A 26828-nucleotide genomic window follows, 5' to 3' on the forward strand; every position below is an offset into this window, starting at 1 on the left:
AATCGAATATTCCCGAAGGACTAGAACCTGATACACAGATGCGACACATCTGGTACGATCGTATTGTCTTCGAAGTTTCACAACCCTCCAGTAAATCTCTTCAAGATTTACAACTCCATGACATATCTTCGACACCTTGAAGAATAACACATCCTTTTTACATTATATGTACAATAACAATTCGTTCCCTGTAAAATCGAAACTGTCATGCCCTCGACACTAGAAGAAACTAATAGGTCTCCAAGCATCCGGTTGACCATCGAAATTATTTACAGGGAACAATAACTGGATCCTACATATATACTTGTTAGTTTTAGAAATAAAGGGCATTAACACTTGATCTGCCTTTTAGACAAAACCCTTGAGTCCATAAAAATCCACTATCTTAGAACTCAATGTAACGTTGTGACGTAAACCCAACACTCAAGCTACTAGAGCTTGAGCTTGAGTCAAGTAGCTTAAATATCAAGCCAAGCCGTGAATCCTTACTACTCGTATAATAGAATTTTTTCTGAACTGCAAAGTTTTTGATGACTTTGAAAGATACTTTAGTTCCAGCGATAATTTCTAAAGAAATTCATGTCCTCAAGACTAAGTATAATCGTAATTTACATGTCCTCAGGTTATTGTAGTGATGTTATTGTAGTAATTACTGCAGATGCACATAATTATTTTTATGCACTTTCATCTGGCAACAGTGGCTTCGCCCATCAGATTAGTGAGATAGTATAGTTAGTAGGAAACGTCTAATTAATTGAAAGTAATGCAAGTTTATCTCTCGTGCCCGTAGCTGCGTTAATTGCCACATTACCATTTGCTCTCACGAAATTTGAAGTCCGTTGTTTTGTTTTTCTTCCGCATTCCTTGGAGTTTTTCGATCTGTAGGTACCTACCTAATGTGCATACGGTCTGTGGTAGGTGACGAAATTTAAATATCGCTAACGATGCTGGAAAAAGACGTATTCATTAAGACGGTGGTTCTACCTACATAATTTACAGTTGAAATAAGAGTATTTTTTAATCATCATCGAATCAATGATATGCAACAAAAAAAAAAAAACAGTCCAGCGGAAATCACACGTTCTGTCACTTGGCTGTAGAATCTCAGACGTTTGAAGGAAAACATTGATCTGATAATCTGCAATATAATGCGAGATATGAAAATCCCGGGAATTTCACTTTTGAGCATTCTCGGCGCGTGACAGGCCAATTGAAAAGTCCCCAGTCTACCATAGTAAAACACATTTCTTTTTCAAAATTCGATTCAAAATAGGCCTCAGTTTCGGCGATTCATTGACGCTAAATTTGTTTCCAGCGGGCATTCTTTTGAGGTCTGCAAACAGGAAAAAGTCGCCGGGGGCCAGATCTGGCGAATACGGTGGATGCTGAAGCAATTCGAAGCCGAATTCATGCAATTTTGCTATTGTTTTTATTGGTTTGTGACACGGCGCATTGTCTCGATGAAACAGCACCTTATTTTTCTCCAAATGGGGCTGTTTTTTAAAGATTTCAGCCTTTAAACGATCAAAACGCTATATAATAATCGCTGTTGATTGTCTGCCCCATTTGGAGGTAATCAATGAATATTATACCTTGCGCATACCAGAATACTGGTGCCTTAACCTTGCCAGCTGACTGTTGTGTTTTTCCTCGCTTTGGATTCGGTTCATCGTGTGCAGTCCACTTAGCTGACTGTCGATTGGACTCCGCAGCGAAATGATGGAGCCATGTTTCATCCATTGTCACATATCGACGCAAAAATTCAGGTTTATTGCACTTAAACAGCTTCAAACATTGTTCAGAATCATTAACACGTTGTTGCTTTTGATGGATTGTGAGCTCGCAAGGCACCCATTTTGCACACAGCTTTCTCATGTACACATACTCGTGAATTATATGATGTACACGATCAGATGATATCTTCACAATGTCTGCTATCTCGATCAATTTTACTTTACGGTCATTCAAAATTATTTTGTGAACTTTTTTGATTTTTTCGTCGGTGACAGCCTCTTTTGGGCGTCCACTGCGTTCGCCGTCTTCGGTGCTCATTCCACCTCGTTTAAACTTAGCGCACCAATCAATGATGGTTGATTTTCCTGGTACAGACACCCGAAACTCTTCATCAAGCCAAGATTTAGCTTCAACTGTATTTTTTCCCTTCAAAAAGCAATATTTCATCAGCACACGAAATCCTTTTTTTTCCATCTTTTTCAAATAACAAAAGTAGCTACACCCACAACGCAATATCTGACAAATTAACTAAAAATCATATGGATTTAATACTAGCACCGCCATCTGTGCATCAGGCCGGGATTTTTCCAATTGGCCTAATAATTAGTTTTGTGCATACCGGCAATGAATCCAAATAGACATCTAATTTGGCTCAAGATTCGAAAATTACAGACGTCATGACGAAATATAAAAGCTCTCTGTTCGGGAAACGAGCTCTGAAAAATGGTCCATGGTCACAATAAGGAAAATAATAAACCAATACAGACGATTTATGGATTTCTCTCAAGGAATACGGTAGCGGCACTTAAAAAAAGTCATTTCCAATCCCCACAATCACCGTCCGTGCGTTAATACGTAATTTACAGGGATTACAACTTACGCCGTAAGTAGCGAGGAGCGAGGTGTATAATTAAGGAACGGTAAAATATTTCGAAAGGCATATTTCGATCAAAACAACTCGGCGCAGATTCGCGGAAACGCTTCCGAGCAACGACCGTATTTTTCTGGAAACCAGATTCAGGCAACACCCGCCCGATGGAAATAAAAAAAAAATTGGCTCGGGTGTTCGCCATGATAGCCCTCGGATTCGGAGAAAGAACCATGGGGATAACCGTGGTTTTGCGATCTCGTCGACTGCTGGATGAATCACGGGCTGGTTTCGGAGAAATCAAAATATATAATTCTTGTTCAACAGGACCGATTATTTCCATCGGATACAGCAGGTAATTTGTGAAAAAAATTAGGATTATTACTGAAACCATCTATCATAATTTCAAAGAAGACTAAAAGACGCAAATAATAAATGAAACGTATATTTGGAAATGAATGATGAAAAGAAAAAGAAGTACAATTTCCAATAGTGTAATAATATCATACGATATTAATTATTTATCTGGTTAATGTATCAGTGAAATGCCATCAACATAACCATTGTCAGACAGAAGGTCTACACGCCATTACGTAGGAATCATAATCGAAAGTAACCGAAGGAGAATGCATGTCATCGAGGGAGAATAGCGATATAGCGGTTTCACCCTTATTAGGGATCATCAGTATATATATTTCTTGAAATGAAAAAAAAAACGGTATTTATAAAATATCATAAATTTTTTGCAACCGATTTGGTTGTAATTTGGTACAGTTTCCCATTACTAATGGAATCATGTCATCAGTTCAATAATATAAATAATAATATTGTTATAAAATTCTTCATTTTCTACATTTCTTTTATCGAACGCTTATTTTTGTCCAAGTTTTAGACTTTCACTGAAATATTCAGTAATAATATTACCATGGCAACGAAGTCTTAAGAAATTCTTAAGTATGGATGTTTACCACTGAGTTCTAGGAAGTTGAAGTTTCTAATAATTTATTATAATTGATGTTGGGAACTGTTTTACATTCCGATATCTTCTAATATCACATCCTCGCATATAAAAAAACCATGTTGGAGACCAACATTGCAACCGATGGTTCTAAATCTCGAACGATACTATTATTGTTCCCATAAAATCTCACCAAGTTCAACTCGTCCATTTTTGGGCATGATTCCAAACGTGTGTGTGAGTGTAACTACATCGTTTGAGATCACGTATTTTACAGTGCCGTTATGATTCACTGGACCCGATCAATTGTTTGTTAATGGACTCGAGAAGATACTGCCTCATTTGGGCCAACTATTGTTTCAATTAGTTACGAAATTTGTTTTTCCATATTACCTATCACCTCGAGCTCTTCTCGTACTCCTTCATGCTCATTGTTTCAAACTTGCATATTGCTGGATTGCTATGAGATAAAGACGTTTATTATATTATTTAACTTTTTTTTTTACCGATGGATAATGAGTTAATTTCCTACGACTAAAATACGATGTGGATCATAAAACTGATAAAGGGAGTTATGATGACCCAGCTTTTTAAAGGTAGCTATTTTCGATGACGGTCAAGTGAGGCTTATGAATATCTAATATTATTTTAGTAGATTTGGCTAGAACTGTTTGGACAGACTCATTCTATAAATATATATGATTGAAAAAAGGAAGTGAACGCTCATAAGCTCTTTATATTCTTAAATATCCTGACGCAAACAACTAGGGATTCAAGGCTTGATTAATATTCAAGCTATTTGGCTTGAGCTTGACTTGAAATCAACGCAAGTTCTAGTCAACAGTAGTTTTTCAATGTTAAGTCAAGTACTTAATAAATAAATACTTGACTCGACATTGAAAAACTACTACTTGACTTGCACTTGAATTGATTTCAAGTCAAGCTCAAACCAAGTAGCTTAAATATAAGGTCAAGCTGTGAATCCCTACAATCAACATATAAGGAGTTCTTCCCTGAGATTTCAATTTCTCTACTTTTTATTATCTCATTTGGCAGAACTTTTTCGGAGATAATTAAGTTTGATACCTAATGAAAACAAAAAGGAATACAGAGAATAAGTCCGATATTAACGTCATCAATGAATCTTCTCACTTTGAACACCCAGTAGACTCCTCAATGATTAGATTAGATTTAATTGAGGAGGTAACGTATAACTGCGACCTAATAATCTATTGTGTCACCCATCAGAGCTATTCTTGCCATAACGTGATCTACAGCTCGCCTTCCAGTTCCAGAGTTCTCCAGTATCTGGGATGGCTTCAAGGAGGCCATTTCCTCACTTCTACAGGTTTCTTGTCCCAAGCAGATTTTGCGTTGGCTAGTGATAGCGATACATTCCGTCACCAGGTGATCTGGAGTTTCTTTCTCCTCCCCACAGAATCTTCACTCGTCATTTTCTTCTTGACCCATTCTCATGAGGTGTTTCCTAAGGCAGCAATGCCCTGTGAGGAATCCAGCGAGGAGGTGTAGTAAATTCTTGCTAAGATCCAAATACTTCTTGGATCTCGCAGTGTTAGAGTTTCGAAGAAACTTTTTGAAATGATCCAACCCAGGAAGATTCCTCCAGAGTGTTTCTCTTATGTCTTTCGGTTTTTTGTTTTTCTTTCCTTCTTCTGGTACACAGTGGAACCTGGCATTTTTCTGGCTCTAAAATCATTCTCAACTACTTTTTGTTGATACTCTATTCTAGTTTCTTTGCTGATTTGCTCAACCCTTTCCAAATCTCTCATATTTAGTTGCTTTGCTCAATCCAAGGAAAGAAATTTGACTCTAATGAAAGTGTGGTTATCAAAGTTGAAGCCTCTTTCGAAAGAGAAGAAACAGAAAAAGTATTGAAAATTCAGAGGAGCGTTTTCGTAGATGCATCCATCACTCTTGGAGGCGACTATGTTAGGCTAGGTCCGTGACTTATTGAGTGATATGTTACCTGATTGTATTCTGAAAACTTAATACGAAGATTCCCGTCAATAAAGGCGTTCATCATCATCATCATCGCAAGAGCGTCTCCATCTGTACAGGTGCAGGATAACTGTCCGAGCACAGTCTCCTCCCGGTGATGCCAGATTGGTTCAACTTCACTGTTTGCTCTTCGTTCTAAAGATGCCATCAATAACTATCATGATGAATACTCATTGTCGGAGAAACAAACGAAACTGTCGAATGTTTATTGCAGGCCGGAGTGAAAACGGACAATAAGTGAGGCTCCGGGGAAAAGGAGTAGCATTCAGAACTCTCCAGTCCTGCCAATGCGGAAATACGTTTAACGAGGTACTTACATCGAGGGACATTAATAGAAAGGAAGATGTTAGAGCTATTATCAGAGAGAGGCTTGTGCGTTGGATGTTTGTCTGCAATATACTTTTGTGGGGGCTATTACCTTTAATAACCGATAAGACGTGGAGCTGTTAAAATATGAAGAAGTCAAGTTCGTGGAATGGAAATTCGGTGTTATCTTCCGTGTTGAATGTCCTTATTATGTCCACCCAAGAGGTATTTACGATTTACTCTCAACTTCTACCGAAAGTTATTGGTGATCTGGAATGCCATTTGATCTGCTTTGAAGCGAAATGGGACTTGAGCTTAGTGATCAGTGGTTCTTATTGGTACCGAAGGTTCAAATACGACATCCAGGAAGTCATTTATATGGTGCTAACAATTAGCATCAGGAAGCAGTCAATACCAGACATAAGATTACTCCTGTTCATCATATAAAATTTTCTTTAAATTATATCAATCATATAGTTTGAAATGTATTCCACTAAAATGGATTTCCAGTGACGTCATTAGGAGGCCGTATCTCCGTAGGGAGGGCCTCTAGGAAAATAAATGATGGGAACTTGTCATCTTATTTTTTTATGTTTTATCTGAATCCGAGAGATTTCCCACATTCTTGAATGTCCCTTTTCAGACTCCAGCAGTAATCTGCCATCATGTGCATGTCCCATCTTCCTTGGTAGCAGTCCTCCATAACTTTAATATCTTGGTGGAATCTTTCACCTTGTTTTTCACTCATGTCTCTTAAATTCTCTGAAGAACGGTCTAAATGGCTGTGTAAATAGTGTATTTTAATAGTCATATTGCACCCTAAGGATCTGAAACTATTGAGCATCTTGTTAACCATTTCAACATAGTTTTGAGCTTTATGTTTGCCTAGAAATTATTCTAACGGGTGTTTTTTTTCAAGGTATATAACTTTAAGTTGGCATTACTGTTCAAGATGGCGACCGATTCAACAGCTGTCAAGTGATTTATTCTCAGTTTGGTTTGGCGATTTATCATGAATAGACTCACGCGTAACAACGCTTGCAAATAGTGCAATTTTAGTTCGAAAATAATGGTTCTGTGCGGAATACGTATCGCGCACTACGTCCATTTTATTTTGTTTAGCGATGAAGCGCACTTCTGGTTGAATGGCTACGTTAACAAACAAAACTGCCGCATTTGGATTGGAGCTAATCCTCAAGTGTATGTCGAAACACCGTTACATCCAGAAAAACTGACTGTTTGGTACGCTTTATGGGCTGGTGGAATCATTGGTCCGTACTTCTTCAAAAACGATGATGGCCAGAACGTTACAGTCAATGGTGATTGGTATAGAGCCATGATTACTAACTTTTTCATTCCTGAATTGAACAACCATGATGTCCAGGAGCTGTGGTTCCATCAAGAAGGCGCAACATGTCACACAGCTCGTGCCACAATCGATTTATTGAAAGACACGTTTGGTGACCGCCTAATTTCACGTTTTGGACCTGTGAATTGGCCTCCAAGATCTTGTGATTTAACACCGCTAGACTACTTTCTGTGGGGCTATGTAAAGTCATTGGTCTATGCGGATAAGCCACAAACCCTTGACCATTTGGAAGACAACATTCGCCGTGTAATTGCTGATATACGGCCACAAATGTTGGAAAAAGTCATCGAAAATTGGACGTCCAGATTGGACTACATCCGAGCCAGCCGTGGCGGTCATATGCCAGAAATCATATTTAAAATGTAATGCCACAAGATTATCTTGCGGATAAATGAACTTCATGTCAATCGAATAATCCATCGTTGTTTTATTGCAATTTAAAGTTCTATAGCTCTAAAAAAACCCCCCTTATAAAAATTTTAGAGCTCATACCAATGAATATACCGAATGAAACTCACATCGGTAGATGAGTTGCTGTATCTAAAAAAGTAGAGCTGATAGAGAAAAACGGATTGCATGAACAGAATTCCCCAGATGCTCTCCTATAATTGACGTCGAACGTCCACCAATCGAAATTCCCCAGATTAGATTAACCGTGAAAATTTACGCAACCGTCCCGTTTTTTCTAGTCAGGTCTATCGATTAACGGATAACGAAGTGAAAAACTGGAGGGTACCTCCAATTTCAACAATGGCATCCGTTCAGGCCGAGGTGCATCGACTGTGACGGTGCGAGGCGAGAGGGGGAAACGGAGGGAAAGCTTACGCTTGTTGCCGCAGGCTGGACCATTTGGGGACTTTTTATGCGTTTTCCGACCAACGTAGTTGTACACACAACGCTGATACTTTGTTGTGAACTTTCAGGTTGTTAGTCTAGCGGAGAAGCCAAAGAACGATATTCAAATATATACATAAAAATCTAATTCAGGATCAACAGATTTGACCGAGTTGAAGTTTCACTGCCATATATACAGGGTGTTCCAAAATTGGAGATACAAACGAAAATGACAGATTACTCGGATTCACAGGGGAATTTTGGTGTCAAGGTTTTTTGAGCTGTTACTATATCAATTTGATGTCCTGAATTCAAATGACGTATTCATTTTTATCTAGGAGCTCAAATTTTTTAAGATATACTTATTAGAGAAATATAAGTTAGGTACATAATTTTAACTCAAATCCGTAAGTATAGTAAACAAAAGTTGGTACGAAATTTTTATTTTAGTTAAACAAAATACAACTTTATGTCGTACTTACAAACAAAGAAAACATTGATGAAATCAAATAGTCACTCAACACTTCGAAAGTTTCTTTTCCACGACATTCTTGAATGTTTTTTTCAAACAGTTCCTTTTTAAACTTCAGCAGTAATCTGCCATCATGTGCATGTCCCATCTTCATTGGTAGCGGTCCTCCATAACTTCAATATCTTGGTGAAATCTTTCACCTTGTTCCTCATTCATGTCTCCTAAATTTTCTGGAAAACGGTCTAAGTGGCTGTGTAAATAGTGTATTTTAATACTTATATTGCACCCTTAGTATTTGAAACTATTAAGCATCTTGTTAACCATTTCAATGTAGTTTTGAGCTTTATGTTTGCCCAAAAAATTTTCTACGATTGCAACAAATGATTTCCAAGCCTCTCGTTCAACTTGATCCATTGAATTTTTGAAGGCAGGATCCTCAATTAATTTTCTTATTTGTGGTCCGTCAAATATCCCTGCTTTGAGTTTTTCTGTGTTCAACTGATGCATTTTTACCCCCATATATGCAAAACATGACCCATTCTTATCAAGAGCCTTTACAAATTGCTTCATCAAGTCCAACTTTATATGTAACGGAGGAAGTAGGATTTTTTCTCCTACTTACCCGAGTTAGGGGATTAAAAGGGTCAGTTTAGGTACCTGATAAGCAATGGTTCCACTATTCATTGATTTACCTGGAATTTACTCATTCAATGACAATAAAACCATTGTTACATGAATAAATATATAATAATTTTAGAACTCTCAAAGAAATCCACATTGGTAGATAAGTTGATCTAAAATAGTAGAGCTGATAGAGAAAAACGGATATTATGTAAATATTTAGCGTCTCAAATATCGTTAAAATCAACTCTAAGGATTTTAGAGCTGATTAAAAGAAAAGTCTTATAAACATGGGCCCGCAAACGCTTTTTGTCGAGATACAGATTGAATTATTTTCAAGTTTTTTCTCATCGCACCTTTCCTTCACTAGATATTTAACTCAAATTTGGTATAGATATTCCAAGTTTTCATCAGATTATGTGCCCGCTTATTTTCTCCAGAACTTCTATTTGGTGCACCACTGGTAGTTTAGAAAAATGTAAGAAACTTTGGTCAAGTACTACACTTTTTGGTTTCTCGCAGATTTGCTGTATTCGATGAAAAATTTCAAACAATTCTCTAATAATCCTCAAGAAAGACCAAATTATTATAAAGATCCAGTTAATGAGCTAAGATGAATAAATCGATTGTAAGTTTTGGCACTACTTTACTCAATCCGTAGCGATTAAGATCAATAAATATTCGATAAACTGGTATAATCATCACAAAAAAGTAAGATAAATACAATAAACACCATGTATCTCGAAAACAAAACGTATACAGGCCCAAAGGAATTTCTCATTTTCTTTTGTATAATTGGCTTCCAAATTTTTTCATGAAATATTCAATTATTCTGGAAAGAAGCTGTCAATCCTTGTATACAGGTCCGAATATAAGTTGATTCTCCATAATTTTCCACAAAAGATATACAATTCAAACTATTTCAATGCGACAAGTTCATAGACGATAATAAATTTTAGAAAAAAATACCCTTATCCGACAATAATATTGATTTCCCTCCCAATGAGACGCGAGATCAAACACAAAACCAACAGTAAACGGAGTCCGATCGACCAGCCGGCCGGCCGGCCTAATGATCGAAATTACGAGGCAAAAGTGATCCGATCTAGTTCGGAGCGTTCTGGTCCCTCGAGGCGGATCGAGACAATAACAACAATGTAATGGATTTCGCTGCGTATACCAAAAGCGTCCTGATTTATCGACATCGGATCCGAGCCGTGTGCATGCCCCTTCATTGTCGACCGGCTGAAAATACCGTAATTCGAATTCAACGTTCGATTATCCGTGTAATTAATCAAATTTATTGCAATTTATGCAGCGGGCACCGATTTCGGGAATATTGTGACACCGGATGATTTATCTCGCCGTATCATTCTCATCAATATTCAAGAATGCAATTCGATTGATCGGATTCTATGCATGATGCGATTACAGTATTTAGTGTTTTATCGGAAGAAGGAGACGTGGTGATGAATTAGCCGGGCGCCAGAGGCGTCGCAGGGGTTTATTTGAATGACAAAAAAAAATTGTTTAGACGTTACTCGACACAAATCTGGGAATTCGTTTATTTTACTCATAAATGAACAACCATCTATCGATTTGTTGGTGTTATAACTGAAGGATATGCTATTTACTTTTGTTCTTCTGAGAATCACAGGTAATCAAATTACAGTGCTGTAACCGTAGCCGAGGCGATCATTTGGCTGATATAAAAAAGAAACCCTTTACAGCTATCCTACGAGGTATTCTTGTCACTTTGTGTAGCTGTAACGAAGTGATTTAACCCTTTTTGAAGAATGAATTTGAATAGGAAATTTGTAAAAATGATGAATGAAACCCATAATAATTAATTTGTTGATAGATGGATCCAGCTGATCTCTGAGTAATAAACATAGTTAGAGGTAGCATATGTCATTTTCAGTAAGCAAATTTTGCTTCCAACATGAACTATCAAATTTGACATGAAGCGCGCGAAAATTAAAACATATCATTGATAGGATATTTCATTCAATTCGCGAGTTCCTCCACAAAAAACGCACTTTTTATGTCTCATAGTGAATCAACGTTTGATAGCTCGAAATATATTGCAATAAATACCTGAATATATCAGAAAACAAGCTTCAAGCGCGCTAAACGTCGTGAAACAACCGATGACACTAAGAGAGCAAAAGTTGCCAAACCTTGGATTTCAGCAGGTAGATACAGAAAATAATAAATATTCTGCTTATTATGAATTCGGTAATTAGGAAAAATATCGGATTCCAAATATTCAAATTTGCATATTTAATCGGGAATCACTCAAATAAATATATTTCATTCAATATAATAAACATTCATAATGATTTATTAAATTGTTCATTTGAAAATATATCACAATCTAACCATGTTGGCGACATATAAAAATTGCGTATGCTTCCTCTATCTATGTTTATTACTCTATGGTGCTGATCGATTTTAACATATCCGAAACGTTGTGAACCAAGCTTAGACAAACTGTTTTTTGTTGTGTGAATATGTATGATTTTGTGCTAAATTAACGTAAAGTGTTGATTTTTTGTTTGTTTTTATACGAGTGTAAAGGGACAGGCAATAGGTTCCGGGCCCAACCACTTAAAACACATTTTGACTTTGTTCGAAGAATTTTCAACGTAAATTAGCGTTTACATTCAATTCTTCGAAGGCTGCATACAAACATCGGTTATGTATGTCGTGTATGAAAAATCGAAAGAACAACAAACCCATCTCCGATTGCTCGTGTCACGAAGATCGTTTCTTATTTTTTTATGGGCGACCTCTCCTATATCTTTCGATGCTATTTTTCTCACGCGGCATCCGATCCAATCAGAGGTCGATTAGCATTGAACTTCATTGTTTGGACCAAGGGGTCGCTGTGCTCACTATCTGTATTGGAGAGAACATGTCGGAATGAATTACGAGAATGATAGAGAAGTGCTAGAGTGTTGCTACATCATCTTTCACAATTAAATTTGTCTGATCACGTATTAGTCGATATGAGTGAATTTCGACCGTTATATCACGATTGTATATTTGTTTTTACGTATCCAATAAGATTAAATAGCCACTTCATTTACTTTTATCTAACAATGAATCAAATAAATAGTTATCTCTTGAAGTAATCATGAGAACGCAAATAAATACCCAATTCAAGTTTATTTTCGTTTATTTTTTCTGTTTATTTTACTAGTTTAACAACATTTTGATTGATAAAGTATATTAAAGTAAAAGTGTTTTAATATTTTTCTCAATCCTTACTCAAAACTCACTCTGTGCATAATAATTAGATTATAGAATGGATATAATAACTTTACTGCTTATTCTAAACGTGTGAAATGTCATTTCAGTTTGTTTTACAGCTCTACATTATGCTCTTTTTTTGGTGATATCATTCTTGTTAGCTTTTTTTTCAAAAAAAGTTTCTGTTATTCAAGAATTTTGATGATTAGTTCTTGGATTATTTGATACTGTTATTTATTCTAATCGGAATTTTATTTAACTTGTTTTGATGAACCAATAGAATCCGAAAATTTTCCATAGTTACGGCGTAATGATAAGTGGATATACCCTTGACTACGTGGTATAATCGTTTTGGAGTTTTGCCTTCTGCAATATTGGGATCATTTCCACAGTAAAATTTTTAACGTTCACCAAAATAATAGAAGTCAAGCTCAGTGAAATGTCATTGAATTATCAAAGTGCACTGCTTTGGTTATAGTTATTGAAATTATTCGTTAAATAATCGTAACGAATACCAACTCGAGCATAGACAATATATCTCGATTATTTGAATCTCCTCCCTCGACGTAATTCGACACCACTCGAGCTGGGCTCTCGTGAAGTTTCGCGAACTACGGCTCGTGAATCGGTGTATAATCGAATATTGTCTATGCTCTTGTGATATAGGGTGTTTTTTTTCGAGGTATATAACTTTAAGTTGGCATTACTGTTCGAGATGGCGACCAATTTAACAGCTGTCAAGTGATTTATTCTCACTTTGGTATGGCAATTCATCATGAACAGACTCACGCCTGAACAACGCTTGCAAATAGTGCAATTTTATTTCGAAAATAACGGTTCTGTGCGGAATACCTATCGCGCACTACGTCCATTTTATTTTGTTTAGCGATGAAGCGCACTTCTGGTTGAATGGCTACGTCAACAAGCAAAACTGCCGCATTTGGAGAGAAGCTAATCCTCAAGTGTATGTCGAAACACCGTTACATCCAGAAAAACTGACTGTTTGGTGCGCTTTATGGGCTGGTGGAATCATTGGTCCGTACTTCTTCAAAAACGATGATGTCCAGAACGTTACAGTCAATGGTGATCGGTATAGAGCCATGATTACTAATTTTTTCATGCCTGAATTAAACAACCATGATGTCCAGGAGCTGTGGTTCCAACAAGACGGCGCAACATGTCACACAGCTCGTGCCACAATCGATTTATTGAAAGACACGTTTGGTGACCGCCTAATTTCACGTTTTGGACCTGTGAATTGGCTTTCAAGATCTTGAGATTTAAAACCGCTAGACTATGATACTTTCTGTGGGGCTATGTTAAGTCATTGGTCTATGCGGATAAGCCACAAACCCTTGACCATTTGGAAGACAACATTCGCCGTGTAATTGCTGATATACGGCCACAAATGTTGGAAAAAGTCATCGAAAATTGGACGTCCAGATTGGACTACATCCGAGCCAGCCGTGGCGGTCATATGCCAGAAATCATATTTAAAATGTAATGCCACAAGATTATCTTGCGGATAAATGAACTTCATGTCAATCGAATAATCCATCGTTGTTTTATTGCAATTTAAAGTTTTATAGCTCTAAAAAAAACACCCTTTATTATAACTGATTATCGTATTCTTCAGCTGTAGAATTTAGCAAACTTGTCAGTGCTTTTCTAGATTTTCATTGTAATCATATCGAACCTTTCAGCTGGAACAAAATTCTTGTTGCTGAAATGATGCCGTCGTATTGCAGAGAAATTTTTAAGTTAATTTATTCTACACGATACAAGAGTACCGATGACATGAGCAAAGTCAAACCATAATACACAGTGTTGCCATTAAAACGATTTTAGACTAGAAACTCTTTAAAATATAACAATTTCATTGGTAGCCAAAAAACCGATTGTGGTTTTTGGACGGATATGAAAATAACATAAGAAAAATCTAGGATCCAGTAGTTGAATAGGAGCGTCAATATTTTGCTGGTATCGTTATAAGTTTATGTTTTTGTGTCGAACCTTTCCACAGCCTGGCTAATGCCGATTCAACCGTTGTTCTATGACGGACACGAGGAAGATTGAAAATAACTGTTATTGTGTAAAGCCGAGAAAGCTAACGCTACTACTACTATTGCGTAATAAACCTCGTATTGTTTTTCATTCACAAATATGTATTACGCCACTCGGTTCTTTGCTGCGGTGGAAATGTGTTTTTTTTTCGGGTCCACTCCATTGGGGACCACACACGAACCGCGCGGTATATTTAATTGAGCGTGAAAAATACCATTTGCGTGAAAAGATGGATTGCCAGTGACCGTAATGTCAAGTGTAAATGTGTTTTGGTCGAGGAAGAAGCTTTATGGGCCTCGTAATGTTGAGAATATCGAATAGAGTTCGATTCGATTGACATTGGATCCTTTTACGTATAAAGGCATTTACAGTTCGGTGAAATTGTTTTTTTTTGTGTATTATCGTATTATCGTAATAGTATATTCTTGAAGAAGTTGCAGAATAGGCTCCTGTTCCAACACGAATGCGAAATTCGAAAACGAGCGACGAAGAAGCTAGTTTTCGAATGCATGAGTGTTGGAATTGCCTTCTGCAACGAGTATTAGACGATATTTTCTCTATTTCAGTCAAGTTTTGTGAAATATTGTCGAAATTCAATAAAAAATTCAGCTTATACATCCTAGTGGCTTTTGTATTGTATCTTGGCAGTTGGTGTGACTGTAACGAAAATTGACACATTACGATGCGATTTTTAAAACTTGGCAAAACTAATTTATCGGAAGTCTGTGCAGACAACCCCAAAACGAAAAAATATAACTGAATATTTCCCTCCTGTCAAAAATTCTATGTAAATGGAATGCAATCATCGAAAATTACAGCGAATATTTCCCTCCTGTAAAAAATTCTATGTATATGGAGAACAATTATCGAAAATTACAGCGATAATTGCATTGTAGGAAGCGAAACTGCACTGCGATAATTGTTCTGTTCATAGATGCATAGTTTCTATGCATCTTACACAGTTCGAATCTATGGCAATTCCATTCTAAATCAGTTTGACAAGTAATGTAACAGTTTAGTCGGGAAATATTCCCCCGAATTACACTCGTGCATCAAAATGACCGGATAATTTCGCATTCCAGCGTGTTTTCTTTGAAAAACTGCATTCGGTCATTTTCATTTTTGGAGAAAGAGCCCTTCACCTTCGGTGTCGGGCTCTTTCTCCAAAAATGAAAATGAACTCATGCAGTTTTTATGACAACACGCTGTCATGCAAAATTATCGGTAATTTTGATGAACTTGTGCAATTACTTACGAATATTTCCCTCCTGTCAAAAATTCTATGTAAATGGAATGCAATTATCGAAAATTACAGCGATAATTGCATTGTAGGAAGCGAAATAGCACTGCGCTAATAGATCTGTTTAACGAAGTATTTATTACAAATACATTTGTTACATTTGATACTGCATAACAAGAGTCAATACAATTGGTTTTTATAGATAGTGAAATATCAAAAGATGCCGAATTAGTCAAAAGTCTCTAAAAAAGTAAATAATAAAGTGTAATATTTCATAACACACGCTGACTGACAAATATGAAGTAAGATTTAGCCTTAGTCTCAAATCCTTGTTTTCTGAAGAGGTTGTTCGAAACAGAATTTCTCGTTAACACCGTGGCAATTGGAGTTTGTCCTTGTTCCGCCAAATATTTAGTGATCGTCATCAGCATAACGTTAGCGTATCCCCTCCTCATGTATTTCTCTTCAGTTTGTAGCAAATTCATGTGTCCCCAAACGCCCTGCATCACCCAAGACACCAGCTGGTCGTTTTCTTTCAAAAACAGTCCGAAACCGACGTTTTTGGACAACCATGCTCTCACCAAATTTACGGAACCCTCAAAGCGGTGAGGCCAAACTCTATCGATCTGTTCTGCGTGCTCTTCCTTCAGCCTTCCCACGTGAACTTCTGGCGGACATTCGACCTTCAAGGACTTCGTTTTGTCTATGTTCATGGTGTAGAGAAAATTTTCATTATTGATCTCGATTTTCCTACCCATTTTCTGTATGACTGCCAGGATAACGTCTATACTTCTATCCAATACGTTGAGAAAGTAAAATGGCTTTCCGGGATCTATTCTTTTGGTTTTCAGAAGTCCATCACAGATTCTTTCGAACGTATCATCCAAGGAAAAGAGGAACATAGCGGCAACGCCGAAGTCCATAAACGCAACGATTGATCCGTCTTTCTTCCAAGCGTCACCAGGTGAGGTTATGGTCAATTCGCTTCCTCCGAACCATGTTTCGGCAACATCTAAGAATGGAAGCACAACACGGGCGTGTTCAACACCTCTGTATATTTCCTTCAGTTTGGCAATATCTTCTCTATTTAAATCAACGAAAATGTCATTTTCCGAAGCCATTTCAACCAGCTTGCACTCAACTGAACGACTGACATTTCATAACTTCTCACTTGCTTTACAGCGTTGTCACGATTAAATAATCTTCCAACCGTATCCTGCAATAGGACTATTTGATTTTTGAGCTCTAGTTACAGATCGGTTTATCATTTCTTCACAATGTCTGAATTTTTCACGTTCACAGATGACGAATCCGCGATCAGATTCAATTGTCCGTTCGTAAATAGGAAAACTGTCGAAAAAAGTTAGTTACCTGAAATTTTCATTGTTCGAAATATTGAATTTTTTATGATGAAAATTTGCCTTTGGATGTAAAATGACAAGTTGAATCTTCTTGCAAAATTACATGTTTATCGCATAAACAAAAGCATAGATAAATCAAGAAAAATATCGAAAAAAATTACCCAATATTTCCGTGAATCTAAAACCCACAGATGTGAGAATATTGGAAAAGATTCGATTCTTAAAAACAACATCAGGTTATCCCGTTCCGCTGTTTTTTTCAACATTCCTTGTGATAAAAATCTCCAAACCACCTGTACTAATATAATATAATAAATATCATATGTCAGCCCAAATATTATAAACAGAATTCCTTATAACCCTCATTGAAAGAGGGATGAAATCATTATGTATTTCACAAAGACGAAAAACAATACTACCTTCCCTTTTGAATTCTCTGGAAGCTGATGATTCAACTCATGGAAAATTCCTACGAATTTGCATCTGAAACTAGTGACTGTTAAATGTCAAACGTTTTCAGCTTTTTCAACCGAAAAATTCTTTGCTTCAGACGCCAAAATTACTAGCGCCGGCCCTGTGTAGCGAATCATCAGTTCAGTCAAATTCATGCTATACTTCAACAAAAGTACTTTCAGTGGGAAGTATTGTTTTATTTAATCGCAGCTGTTTCATGAATTTATGATATTTTCAATGTTAACAATTCTGGGTAATTCTGCCAGCAATGTATAACCAGTTTTTTACAATAAAGCCGCGAATTTCGAAAAAAAAAACGGCGGAAGCAAAGTTGTACGCCTCTTATTATATTTTTCTTATTGGCTTCAAATGAATTGCAATTTTCCGATTTGAGGTAGAAGAAAATTCATTAAAAAACAGTAGGTATTTTCCATTCGTAGTTATGATTGCCTGTTTTCTTTCGTACAGCAAATTGTATTGCATATTGACCCTAAGGGTACTCGAGGAGCATCATTCAAATGGTCCTAGCTTGTGGCCCATACTCTCACATCAAACCGGTCGTCAGGTGAATCACAAGGAGTCGTTGCTTGTGATTTTTACAGAAAAATCTCACATCCGTTTAGCGATTTCGCTTCGGGCCATACAGAATTCTCATGAAAATTGTATATGCAGAAAAAGGGAAGTGAGAAAATAGTCGAACGATGAGTCACTAGCCTGTTTGTACGCATCCCTGTCAAGCGTCTTGAACACCGATACTTCAACATAATGTTTAAAATCTGAGAACCCGTTTTACTGTATGATGACGTCGGCAACAACAGAAAAATCCATATTGTCAGTTCCAAAGCTAATTGCGAATGTCAAATGTGAAAAACACTGACGCGAGATTTGATCAATTCAGTATTCTAATTCTTTTTAAAACTTACAGGACTGAACATGAAAAAATGGAAAAAATAATTGTAAATAATTCGAAAGGAATCAGTCCATTTTCCAACTGATATTTTTCTGACAGTAATGATATCAAAAATAACTTCTTTTTTGTCAGTCTAAAAGCTACAAAGTTTAATTTTTATTTATTAAATTCACATTGACATAAAATTTGTCATACTCTTCCTTACTCTCAAACTTGAAATGGATTTTTTTTGTCCGTATTTCTCAATATCTTCTCCACACCTCCAATCTGAAATTGAATTTTTTTTACACGATTTTGTTTCTTTTGTTGCCAGTATTTCGCGAACTCTCCTCCGACCTGATATTGATTTTTTATTAATATTTATTAATTCCTTTTTTGATTCGTTTCTTTTCTTCTCAGTATTTCTTGAACTCCTCTACTACTTTTTTTACTAAATTCATTCCTTCTCAGTATTTCTAAAACTTCCTCACCTCTCAAACCTGAAATGTTTTTTTTATGCGAATTTGTTTCTTCTCTTGTTCGTATTTCCTATACTCTTCTTCGCCTCTCAAAGTTGAAATGGAATTTTATTAACGCAAATATCCCCCTTTTCCTGTCAGTATTTCCGAAACTGTGCCTAACCTTTCAAATAAGAAATGAAATAATTTACACGGATTCGTTTCTTATCAGAATTTCAACGTAAAATATTTAATTTTTGATGAGATTTGACATTTTCAATCCGATATTTAGCTGTGAATACGAAGTATAACATGAATTCAACTGAACTAATGACTCGCTACATTCGATTACCATGTTTTTTTATTCTCATTGAAATAAACAAAAACAAGTCACATAGATAATTACATATATAATTTTCTGTACGTGACTAAATGTATATTGGATTTTAACGATAATGTTTCAACATAGGCAACGCAGCATTCATTCATTTGAATTTACCTCCTGATAAGGAGTGTCTCATGGTGGGAACTTTGTCCTCATTGAGTTGGCATAATCCTATTGACAACGACGACCAGTTTTTTGTTTGTGTATGTGCCCAAAGAATCTCATCTGATAATGTCTGCGGATCAAGATATTTTAGTTGAATTAACCAGAGATGAGTTGCTCGAATTGAAAGTGAAATATTGTAGTTTCGATGATGCATATTACGTTTATACATTAATAGACTCGGCGTTGAGGTGGTGGGGGAATAAAGAATTGACGATCACTTCGCCAGGTGACTCATGGAGGAGAGATGGTTCTGTCGTTGTATTCTTCGAAAGAGATTTTCCTGCCGTATTCGCATATTCCCTCGATAAGTCCTGCGAAAAAATCTGCGAGGCCTTATCGAAAACCAGCAGGATCGACCCAGCCATACCCTGGAAATTTCATAATATCGCTGAAGAACACATGAATGCCTTCTTGACTTTATTTGAAAGTCTAGGGCGGGAAGTCACCAGTAACGATGAGAACAATTTCTACAAGATGAGCATCGAAAAAGCCAAAACATTGAACATCGAACTACCGGAAGAAGTGTATATCAGGAAGTTGGACAGGGAATACGCCCAACAAATGAACAAAGTGTGGCCCCATAGCTTCGAAAATTCAGAGAAAAAGGTGGGCAACTGGATAGAGAACAACGTAGGATACGGAGTGTTCTTGAAAGATGGAGATGTGTTGGTTTCTTGGGTGCTCCAGGGAACCCTAGGACATATCAATATGTTACAAACGGAAGTTGAATACAAGGGCAGAGGTTATGGGAAATTAATTCTGAGAGTTATAGCGAAGTATATAGCTGAAAGCGGACATGTTCCTGTAGCTACAGTTCTAACGAACAACGTGGTTTCGAATTGTCTGTTCAGAAGTCAGGGCTTTGAAGTGGCTAAGAATACGTATTTCTTCAAAACCGTTCCTAAGCAGATGTTGCGTAACACAATTTGATCACAGAAAGGAAAAACTGTTTATATTCCGAAATTTCGTATTGATTTTTTTATTATTATTATTCTTTTTTTTTATTCATATTATTCAAGTAATAATTTAATTACTTTATATTTGAATGTTTTCTGTTCCTTCCAATTCATTATCCAATATGTGGTTGCATCTGCTAGGTATGGGTTTCATAATAGCAGAATCAAATTCTATTTTTTGTACGCTTATCATTTCGATTATTATCGCAAAATTACCCTGAACTGTTAAAATTTAATGGAAAATCGATTAAAAGAACATAAAAAAGACAATAAGTACTATGTTTTATTATTTTCCTTAACCTTTTCGGAATATCATGAATGCATGAAACAGTTGCGATTAAAGAAAACAATGCTTCCCACTGAAAGTACTCTTGTTGAATTTTAGCCTAAATTCGACTTAAATGATGATTCGCTACATTCCATACATTTCATTACTATCGATACTGGATTTTAAAATAAGCAACGCTCTATTCATTCATTTGGATTTAGCTCCTGATTAGGAGTTGTGAGAATTTTTGTTGAGTTGGCGTAATCGTATTCACAACCAGTGTTTTGTTTGTTTATGCGCCCAAAGGATCTCATAATTTCTGCGGATTAAGATATTTTAGTGGAATTAACCAGAGACGAATTGCTCGAAATTGAGAGAAAAAGCTGGCGAACTGGATAGAAAATAACGTAGGAATTTTCTGGAAAGATGGGGATGTTCTACACATTTCAGAATGTTGAATATCGACTAAATTTTTTTCATAGAACTAGAAAATAATGAACAGCCGTTCGCTGAAGAAAGTTTTAGCTCAAACGATTAATTTTAAAAATGGAATTATGAAATTGTTCAATGGTTCTGCTAAAGCTACACAACTACACAACATTTGGCACGAGGCTTGAAATGGCTATTCTTTATATACATGCAAAATCTCAACCTTATGGGATTTGTAATCACTGAAATATAGACTATTTCTTTTCCAATATTGCACAGGGGAACAGCTGTTTTGGCGTCGAGGTTTTTTGAGCTAATTCCATATCAATTTGATGTCCTGAATTCAAATAACGTAGTAGTAAACAAAAGTAGATACGAAACTATTTGTATAAAATAAATATAGATTCGAATTTTGTAGAAATAAGTGAAAAGCATAGAAATAATCAGATTGCCTGGATTCTACGTAAAAAAGTGCCTGTATAATGTTTTAATTTCAGAGCTCTATCATCAGTATTAGCGGAGATATAAATGTTTTTCGATATCACCATCTTTCCAATTTTCGCTTATAACTCGAAAACAAAAGAAGGTGGCCAAAAATGAATACTACCCTTTTTAGTTTCTCAGAAAAAGAGACCGAGAATGGGGTATCAGATTTTGTCTATCTCATCTGGTTTGAAAGTTGTAGTGCTAAAACATCGAAATTTGCCCACCCTGTACAGATTAAGCGCCCCAAATATATTTGAAATAAGCTTGAAATCCCAGGCACAAAAAAAAATTTTTTTTTTGTTGCCCTGTGTTCACATCTCTGTCGGTTTTATATTCACGGAATTATTGAGTAATTTTATCGGTATTCTTCTTGATTTCGGCGATGAAAGCTCGATCTATTTATGCTTTTCGTTTTTGTCATTTTACACCCAAAGGCAAATTATCGTTATAAGAAAAACAATAATTCGCACAATGACTATTTCAAGTTTCTTACTTATTTCTTTCCCCAGTTATCGTATTTAAGGACGGACAATTAAATTTGATCGTCATTTGGGTACGTGAAAAATAAAGACATTGTGAAGAAATCATAAACCGATCTGCAACTAGTGCTCAAATATCAAATATTCCTATTGTAGGATTTGCTTGGAAGATTATTTCATCGTGACAACGCTGTAAAGAGAGTGAGATATACTCTATGAGTAAGTCCTTCACAACTTTCGAGTTCTGACTGATTCAATACAATACAATCATTTGATATAATCTATACTAATTGTCAGTCGTTCAGTTCAGTGCAAGCTAGATGAAATGACTTCGGAAAATGACATTTTCGTTAATTTAAATAGAGAAGATATTGCCAAACTCAAGGAAATATACAGAGGTGTTGAACACGCCCGTGTTGTGCTTCCATTCTTGGACGTTGCCGAAACATGGTTTGGAGGAAGCGAATTGATCATAACCTCACCTGGTGACGCTTGGAAGAAAGACGGATCAATCGTTGTGTTTATGGACATCGGCGTTGCCGCTATATTTCTCTTTTCCTTGGATGATACGATCGAAAGAATCTGTGATGGACTTCTGAAAACTACAAGAATCGATCCCGGAAAGTCGTTCTACTTTCTCAACGTATTGGATAGAAGTATAGATGTGATCCTGAAAGTCATACAGAAAATGGGTAGGAAAATCGAGATGAATAATGAAAATTTTCTCTACACCATGAACATAGACAAAGCGAAGTCCTTGAAGGTCGAATGTCCGCCAGAAGTTCACGTGGGAAGATTGAAGGAAGAGCACGCAGAACAGATCGATAGAGTTTGGCCTCACCGCTTTGAGGGTTCCATAAATTTTGTGAGAGGATGGTTGGCCAAAAACGTCGGTTTCGGACTGTTTTTGAAAGAAAACGACCAGCTGGTGTCTTGGGTGATGCAGGGCGTTTGGGGACACATGAATTTGCTACAAACTGAAGAGAAATACACGAGGAGGGGATACGCTAACGTTATGCTAATGACGATCACTAAATATTTGGCCGAACAAGGACAAACTCCAGTTGCTACGGTGTTAACGAGAAATTCTGCGTCGAACAACCTCTTCAAAAAACAAGGATTCGAGACTAATACTAAATCTTACTTCATATTGGTCAGTCAGTGTGTGTTATGAAATATTACACTTTATTATTTACTTTTTTGAGACTATTGACTCTTTTGATATTTCACTATCTATAAAAACCAATTGTATTCACTCTTGTTGTGCAGTATCAAATGTAACAAATGCATTTGTAATAAATACTACGTTAAACAAATAGTTGCACAAAAATAATAATACAGGTGATGATACCAATATGATGAAATGAATACAAATAAAATCTGTACAATACACAAATTACAGTGAATTCTTCTTATTGTAGACAAATTTGAAGATGATAGCAAGTACAGCCCAGCGCTTGGTTCTTAGACTCTTATATCGTGTAAATGAAACCACTTTCAAATTTTTCGATTGAGTCGATAACTGAATGATGTCGTCCATGAATTGTAATTAAACTTGAAGCATGTATTTTTCCATTATTGAATGCTACCTATAACTTACTGAAAACAAATATAAGAAATGTGAAAAAATAATACACAATAATACATTTTGAATTGTAGGTATAATTTCTATTAGAAAACCCTATAAAACAACGATTTCAAGTTTCGTGCAAAATTTTGTTTTGATATAATCAGAAATGTAGAAAATTCAAGCAGAAAATCGAAAAAAAAGGCAATAGATATTGATCTGATTGATTTGAGATTTTGCGTATACAAGGTGAGCCACGGTCGATGGTACCCTGGACTTTCACGGAGAACGGAAGATACGATTTCATGGAAAATTTAATTTTTTGGATAGGAACCACTGCTCTGTCGATCTGAAATATTTTCAGTCCAGACCCATATTCAAAAGTACCTACAATTTCGATATTTCTAATAGAACACCTTTATATTACATAGGAGTACAATTTTCTTCCGGCTTTTTTTTTCCGAATTTCGTGGCTTTATTATAAGAAACTGGTTATACATTTATGATTCAAACTATTGCCAATCGCTGGCCACTACTTTCTCCCATCTTTCGGGCAGCGTATGAATCCTGCGTTGAAAAAACTGGTCATCTTTCGAAGCGATCCACGAATCGATCCAATTTCCTACTTCTTCATAAGACCGTAAGTGCTAATTAGCCAGGTCGTGTGCCATTGATCGAAACAAGTGGGTCTTGACCTTTTCCGCAACAGGGGATCGAGCATTGTAATGCTGTAAAATCACTTTTCCTACATATGACTTATTACATAACCATAAACATTATTTCTTTATGGACATAATCTGATTGTGTCACATTGTGTGTTTTTTGTGTTTGGTTTTGTGAGGGATATCGAAATTGAAATATGGATTCAGAGTCAGATCGTGAATTATCATTCAATGACAATTTATAATAATAATTTATAATTCATGTTGACTTTGTCACCACAAGAACAGAGTACATTATACTAGAAAAATGAAATTCCTGATTTCTCTATGATCACTGTGGATATTTTGCAATGTTGCCAAACATATCTCCTGTTTAGCTAAATGTCGATTATTATCAAACGGTGCAACGGAGTGTTCTTGAAAGATGGAGATGTGTTGGTTTCTTGGGTGCTCCAGGGAACCCTAGGACATATCAATATGTTACAAACGGAAGTTGAATACAAGGGCAGAGGTTATGGGAAATTAATTCTGAGAGTTATAGCGAAGTATATAGCTGAAAGCGGACATGTTCCTGTAGCTACAGTTCTAACGAACAACGTGGTTTCGAATTGTCTGTTCAGAAGTCAGGGCTTTGAAGTGGCTAAGAATACGTATTTCTTCAAAACCGTTCCTAAGCCATAATGTTGCATAACAAAATTTTATGACAGAAAGTAAAACCGTTTATGTTCCGAAATCTTGTATTGATTTGTTTTTATTATTATTCATTTGGAAGTTTCAAGCATCAATTAAATTACTTCATATCTGAATGTTTTGTGTTTCTTCCAATTTATTATCAAACGGTGCAATCGGTAGAATTATAATCATCGGTTAGTACTATTGTTTACGTAAACAGCGTTTATTTTTTGATTGGTGCAATTGGCCCTTATAATTGTATTTGTTGAGAATATCGACCTCCTCCTATAAAAGGTGTTCAGAGAACTGGAATACAGTTGTGGTTTGTAAGAGAAATGTAATTTCATCCTGGAAGAGAGTAAAAAGGACAAAAAATGTTACACTATATTTACGATATCTCACACGATGTTTGAAACTGCACAGAGTCGATGTGTGGATTAGACAAAAACGGCCGTAAAGTTCCCCACGGCCCGAAGAGTAATGCTTCCCAGAAGAACCGGATGATAAATCCAAATGACATCAAAACAAAAAGGACGCCATGCTGGTTAATGCCCCGCCGTGGCAAAAACGGTAGAAGCGTGCAATCTGCCGAATGGAGTCAAACTAATTTCCCAATTCGTAGAACGTACGTCCAATTATGGCGTCCGAAAAACCACAAACACTCCGGCAGAGCAACTGGCTCGGAGTCTTGATGCTGATAGATGGTCCTATGCCTAATTATATTACCGATGGAGAAAAAACGAATTGTGTTCTTTTCCAGACGTATTCTAGGATACAGCACGCGTAAATTGGAAAAAAAGAGCATTTTAACGGACCCACTCGAGGATGTGATATTCTTTTTTTTTTGTGGGAGTTAGATATTCACGTTCAAGTCTAGTAGTAGTTTTTCAATGTCAAGTCTAGTATTTATTTATCAAGTACTTGAAAAATCAAGTATATTCCATCAAGCTACTTGATTTTTATCAGTTTTTGTATGCAGTGTGCACATCAATAAAAAAATTAGAAAGAACCTTGCAAGAACACTTTTATTTATTAACCTCATTCATGAAAGAAACCAACAAATATCAACAAAATAGAAATTAAACAAAATAGTTTGTTAATATTGAGATACCTACAGGCACCGTTTGTGGACAACTTTTTCCATTCAGGATGATGTGGACCGCGGCCTGACTTGATATTCAAGCTACTCAATAGTAATGATAATACATTTATTTGCCATAAATAAGAACAATTCAATTTACGCCAGAGTTTTTCTCTTTCGGTTATCTCCTTTTCCCGAAACTCTTTCTTGTAGAATTCCAAGAAAGGGAAGTAACCTCAAGAGAAAAACTCTGGCGAAATCTTACTGGTTTGGATCACCCCAAAAAGTTTCTTCGAAACTTTGACTCTATAAGATTCAAGAAGTATCTGGATCTTAGTAAGAATATGCTACACCTCTTCACTGGATTCCTCACAGGGCATTGCCGCCTTAGGAAACACCTCATGAGAATGAGTCTAGCGGAAAACGACGAGTGCAGATTCTGTGGGGAAGAAGAAGAAACTCTGGATCACCTGGTGACGGAATGCCTCGCCATCTCTAGCCAACGTAAAACCTGCCTTGGACACGAAACTTATAGAAGTGAGGAAACAGTCTCCTTGAAGCCATCCCAGATATTGGAGTTCATCAGAACTCTGGAACTGGAAGGCGAGCTGTAGATCTCGTTATGAAGAGAATAGCTCTGATGGGGGGCACAATAGTCCATTAGGTCGCAGTGAAACGAAACCTTCTTAATTAAATCTAATCTAATCTACATTCTGACAATACCCAGGCAGAAAGGAGGTTGAAGGCAATTGAAGAAAAATTCGAGTTCAAACCCCT

At 36.4% G+C, this 26828-nt stretch overlaps 4 protein-coding genes across 8 annotated transcripts in view; 3 read left to right on the forward strand and 1 right to left on the reverse strand.

Moving 5' to 3' along the window:
- Positions 1 to 26828, forward strand: part of LOC123681047 (telomerase-binding protein EST1A) — an 83789-nt gene that overhangs the window by 21205 nt on the left and 35756 nt on the right. The gene's annotated exons all lie outside the window — the stretch shown is intronic.
- Positions 15866 to 16914, reverse strand: LOC123681052. Its single transcript, XM_045619245.1, has one exon. The coding sequence runs from the start codon at positions 16859 to 16861 to the stop codon at positions 16013 to 16015; it is 849 nt and encodes a 282-aa protein (XP_045475201.1). The 5' UTR covers positions 16862 to 16914; the 3' UTR covers positions 15866 to 16012.
- On the forward strand, positions 19424 to 25129 carry LOC123681050. 2 transcript variants are annotated; one of them, XM_045619243.1, is made up of 2 exons: positions 19424 to 20120; positions 24737 to 25129. In XM_045619243.1, exons 1-2 carry the CDS (start codon positions 19518 to 19520, stop codon positions 24977 to 24979), a joined length of 846 nt encoding a protein of 281 aa, XP_045475199.1. In that variant the 5' UTR covers positions 19424 to 19517; the 3' UTR covers positions 24980 to 25129. The 2 variants fall into 2 exon arrangements, with proteins under 2 accessions (XP_045475199.1, XP_045475197.1); XM_045619241.1 differs by lacking the exon at positions 24737 to 25129 and having other exon boundaries at positions 19425 to 20680.
- LOC123681051 lies at positions 22320 to 23636 on the forward strand. The gene has a single exon (XM_045619244.1). The coding sequence runs from the start codon at positions 22395 to 22397 to the stop codon at positions 23241 to 23243; it is 849 nt and encodes a 282-aa protein (XP_045475200.1). The 5' UTR covers positions 22320 to 22394; the 3' UTR covers positions 23244 to 23636.

Source organism: Harmonia axyridis, chromosome 5 (genome assembly GCF_914767665.1).
Source record: "Harmonia axyridis chromosome 5, icHarAxyr1.1, whole genome shotgun sequence".
Lineage (NCBI taxonomy): Eukaryota > Metazoa > Arthropoda > Insecta > Coleoptera > Coccinellidae > Harmonia > Harmonia axyridis.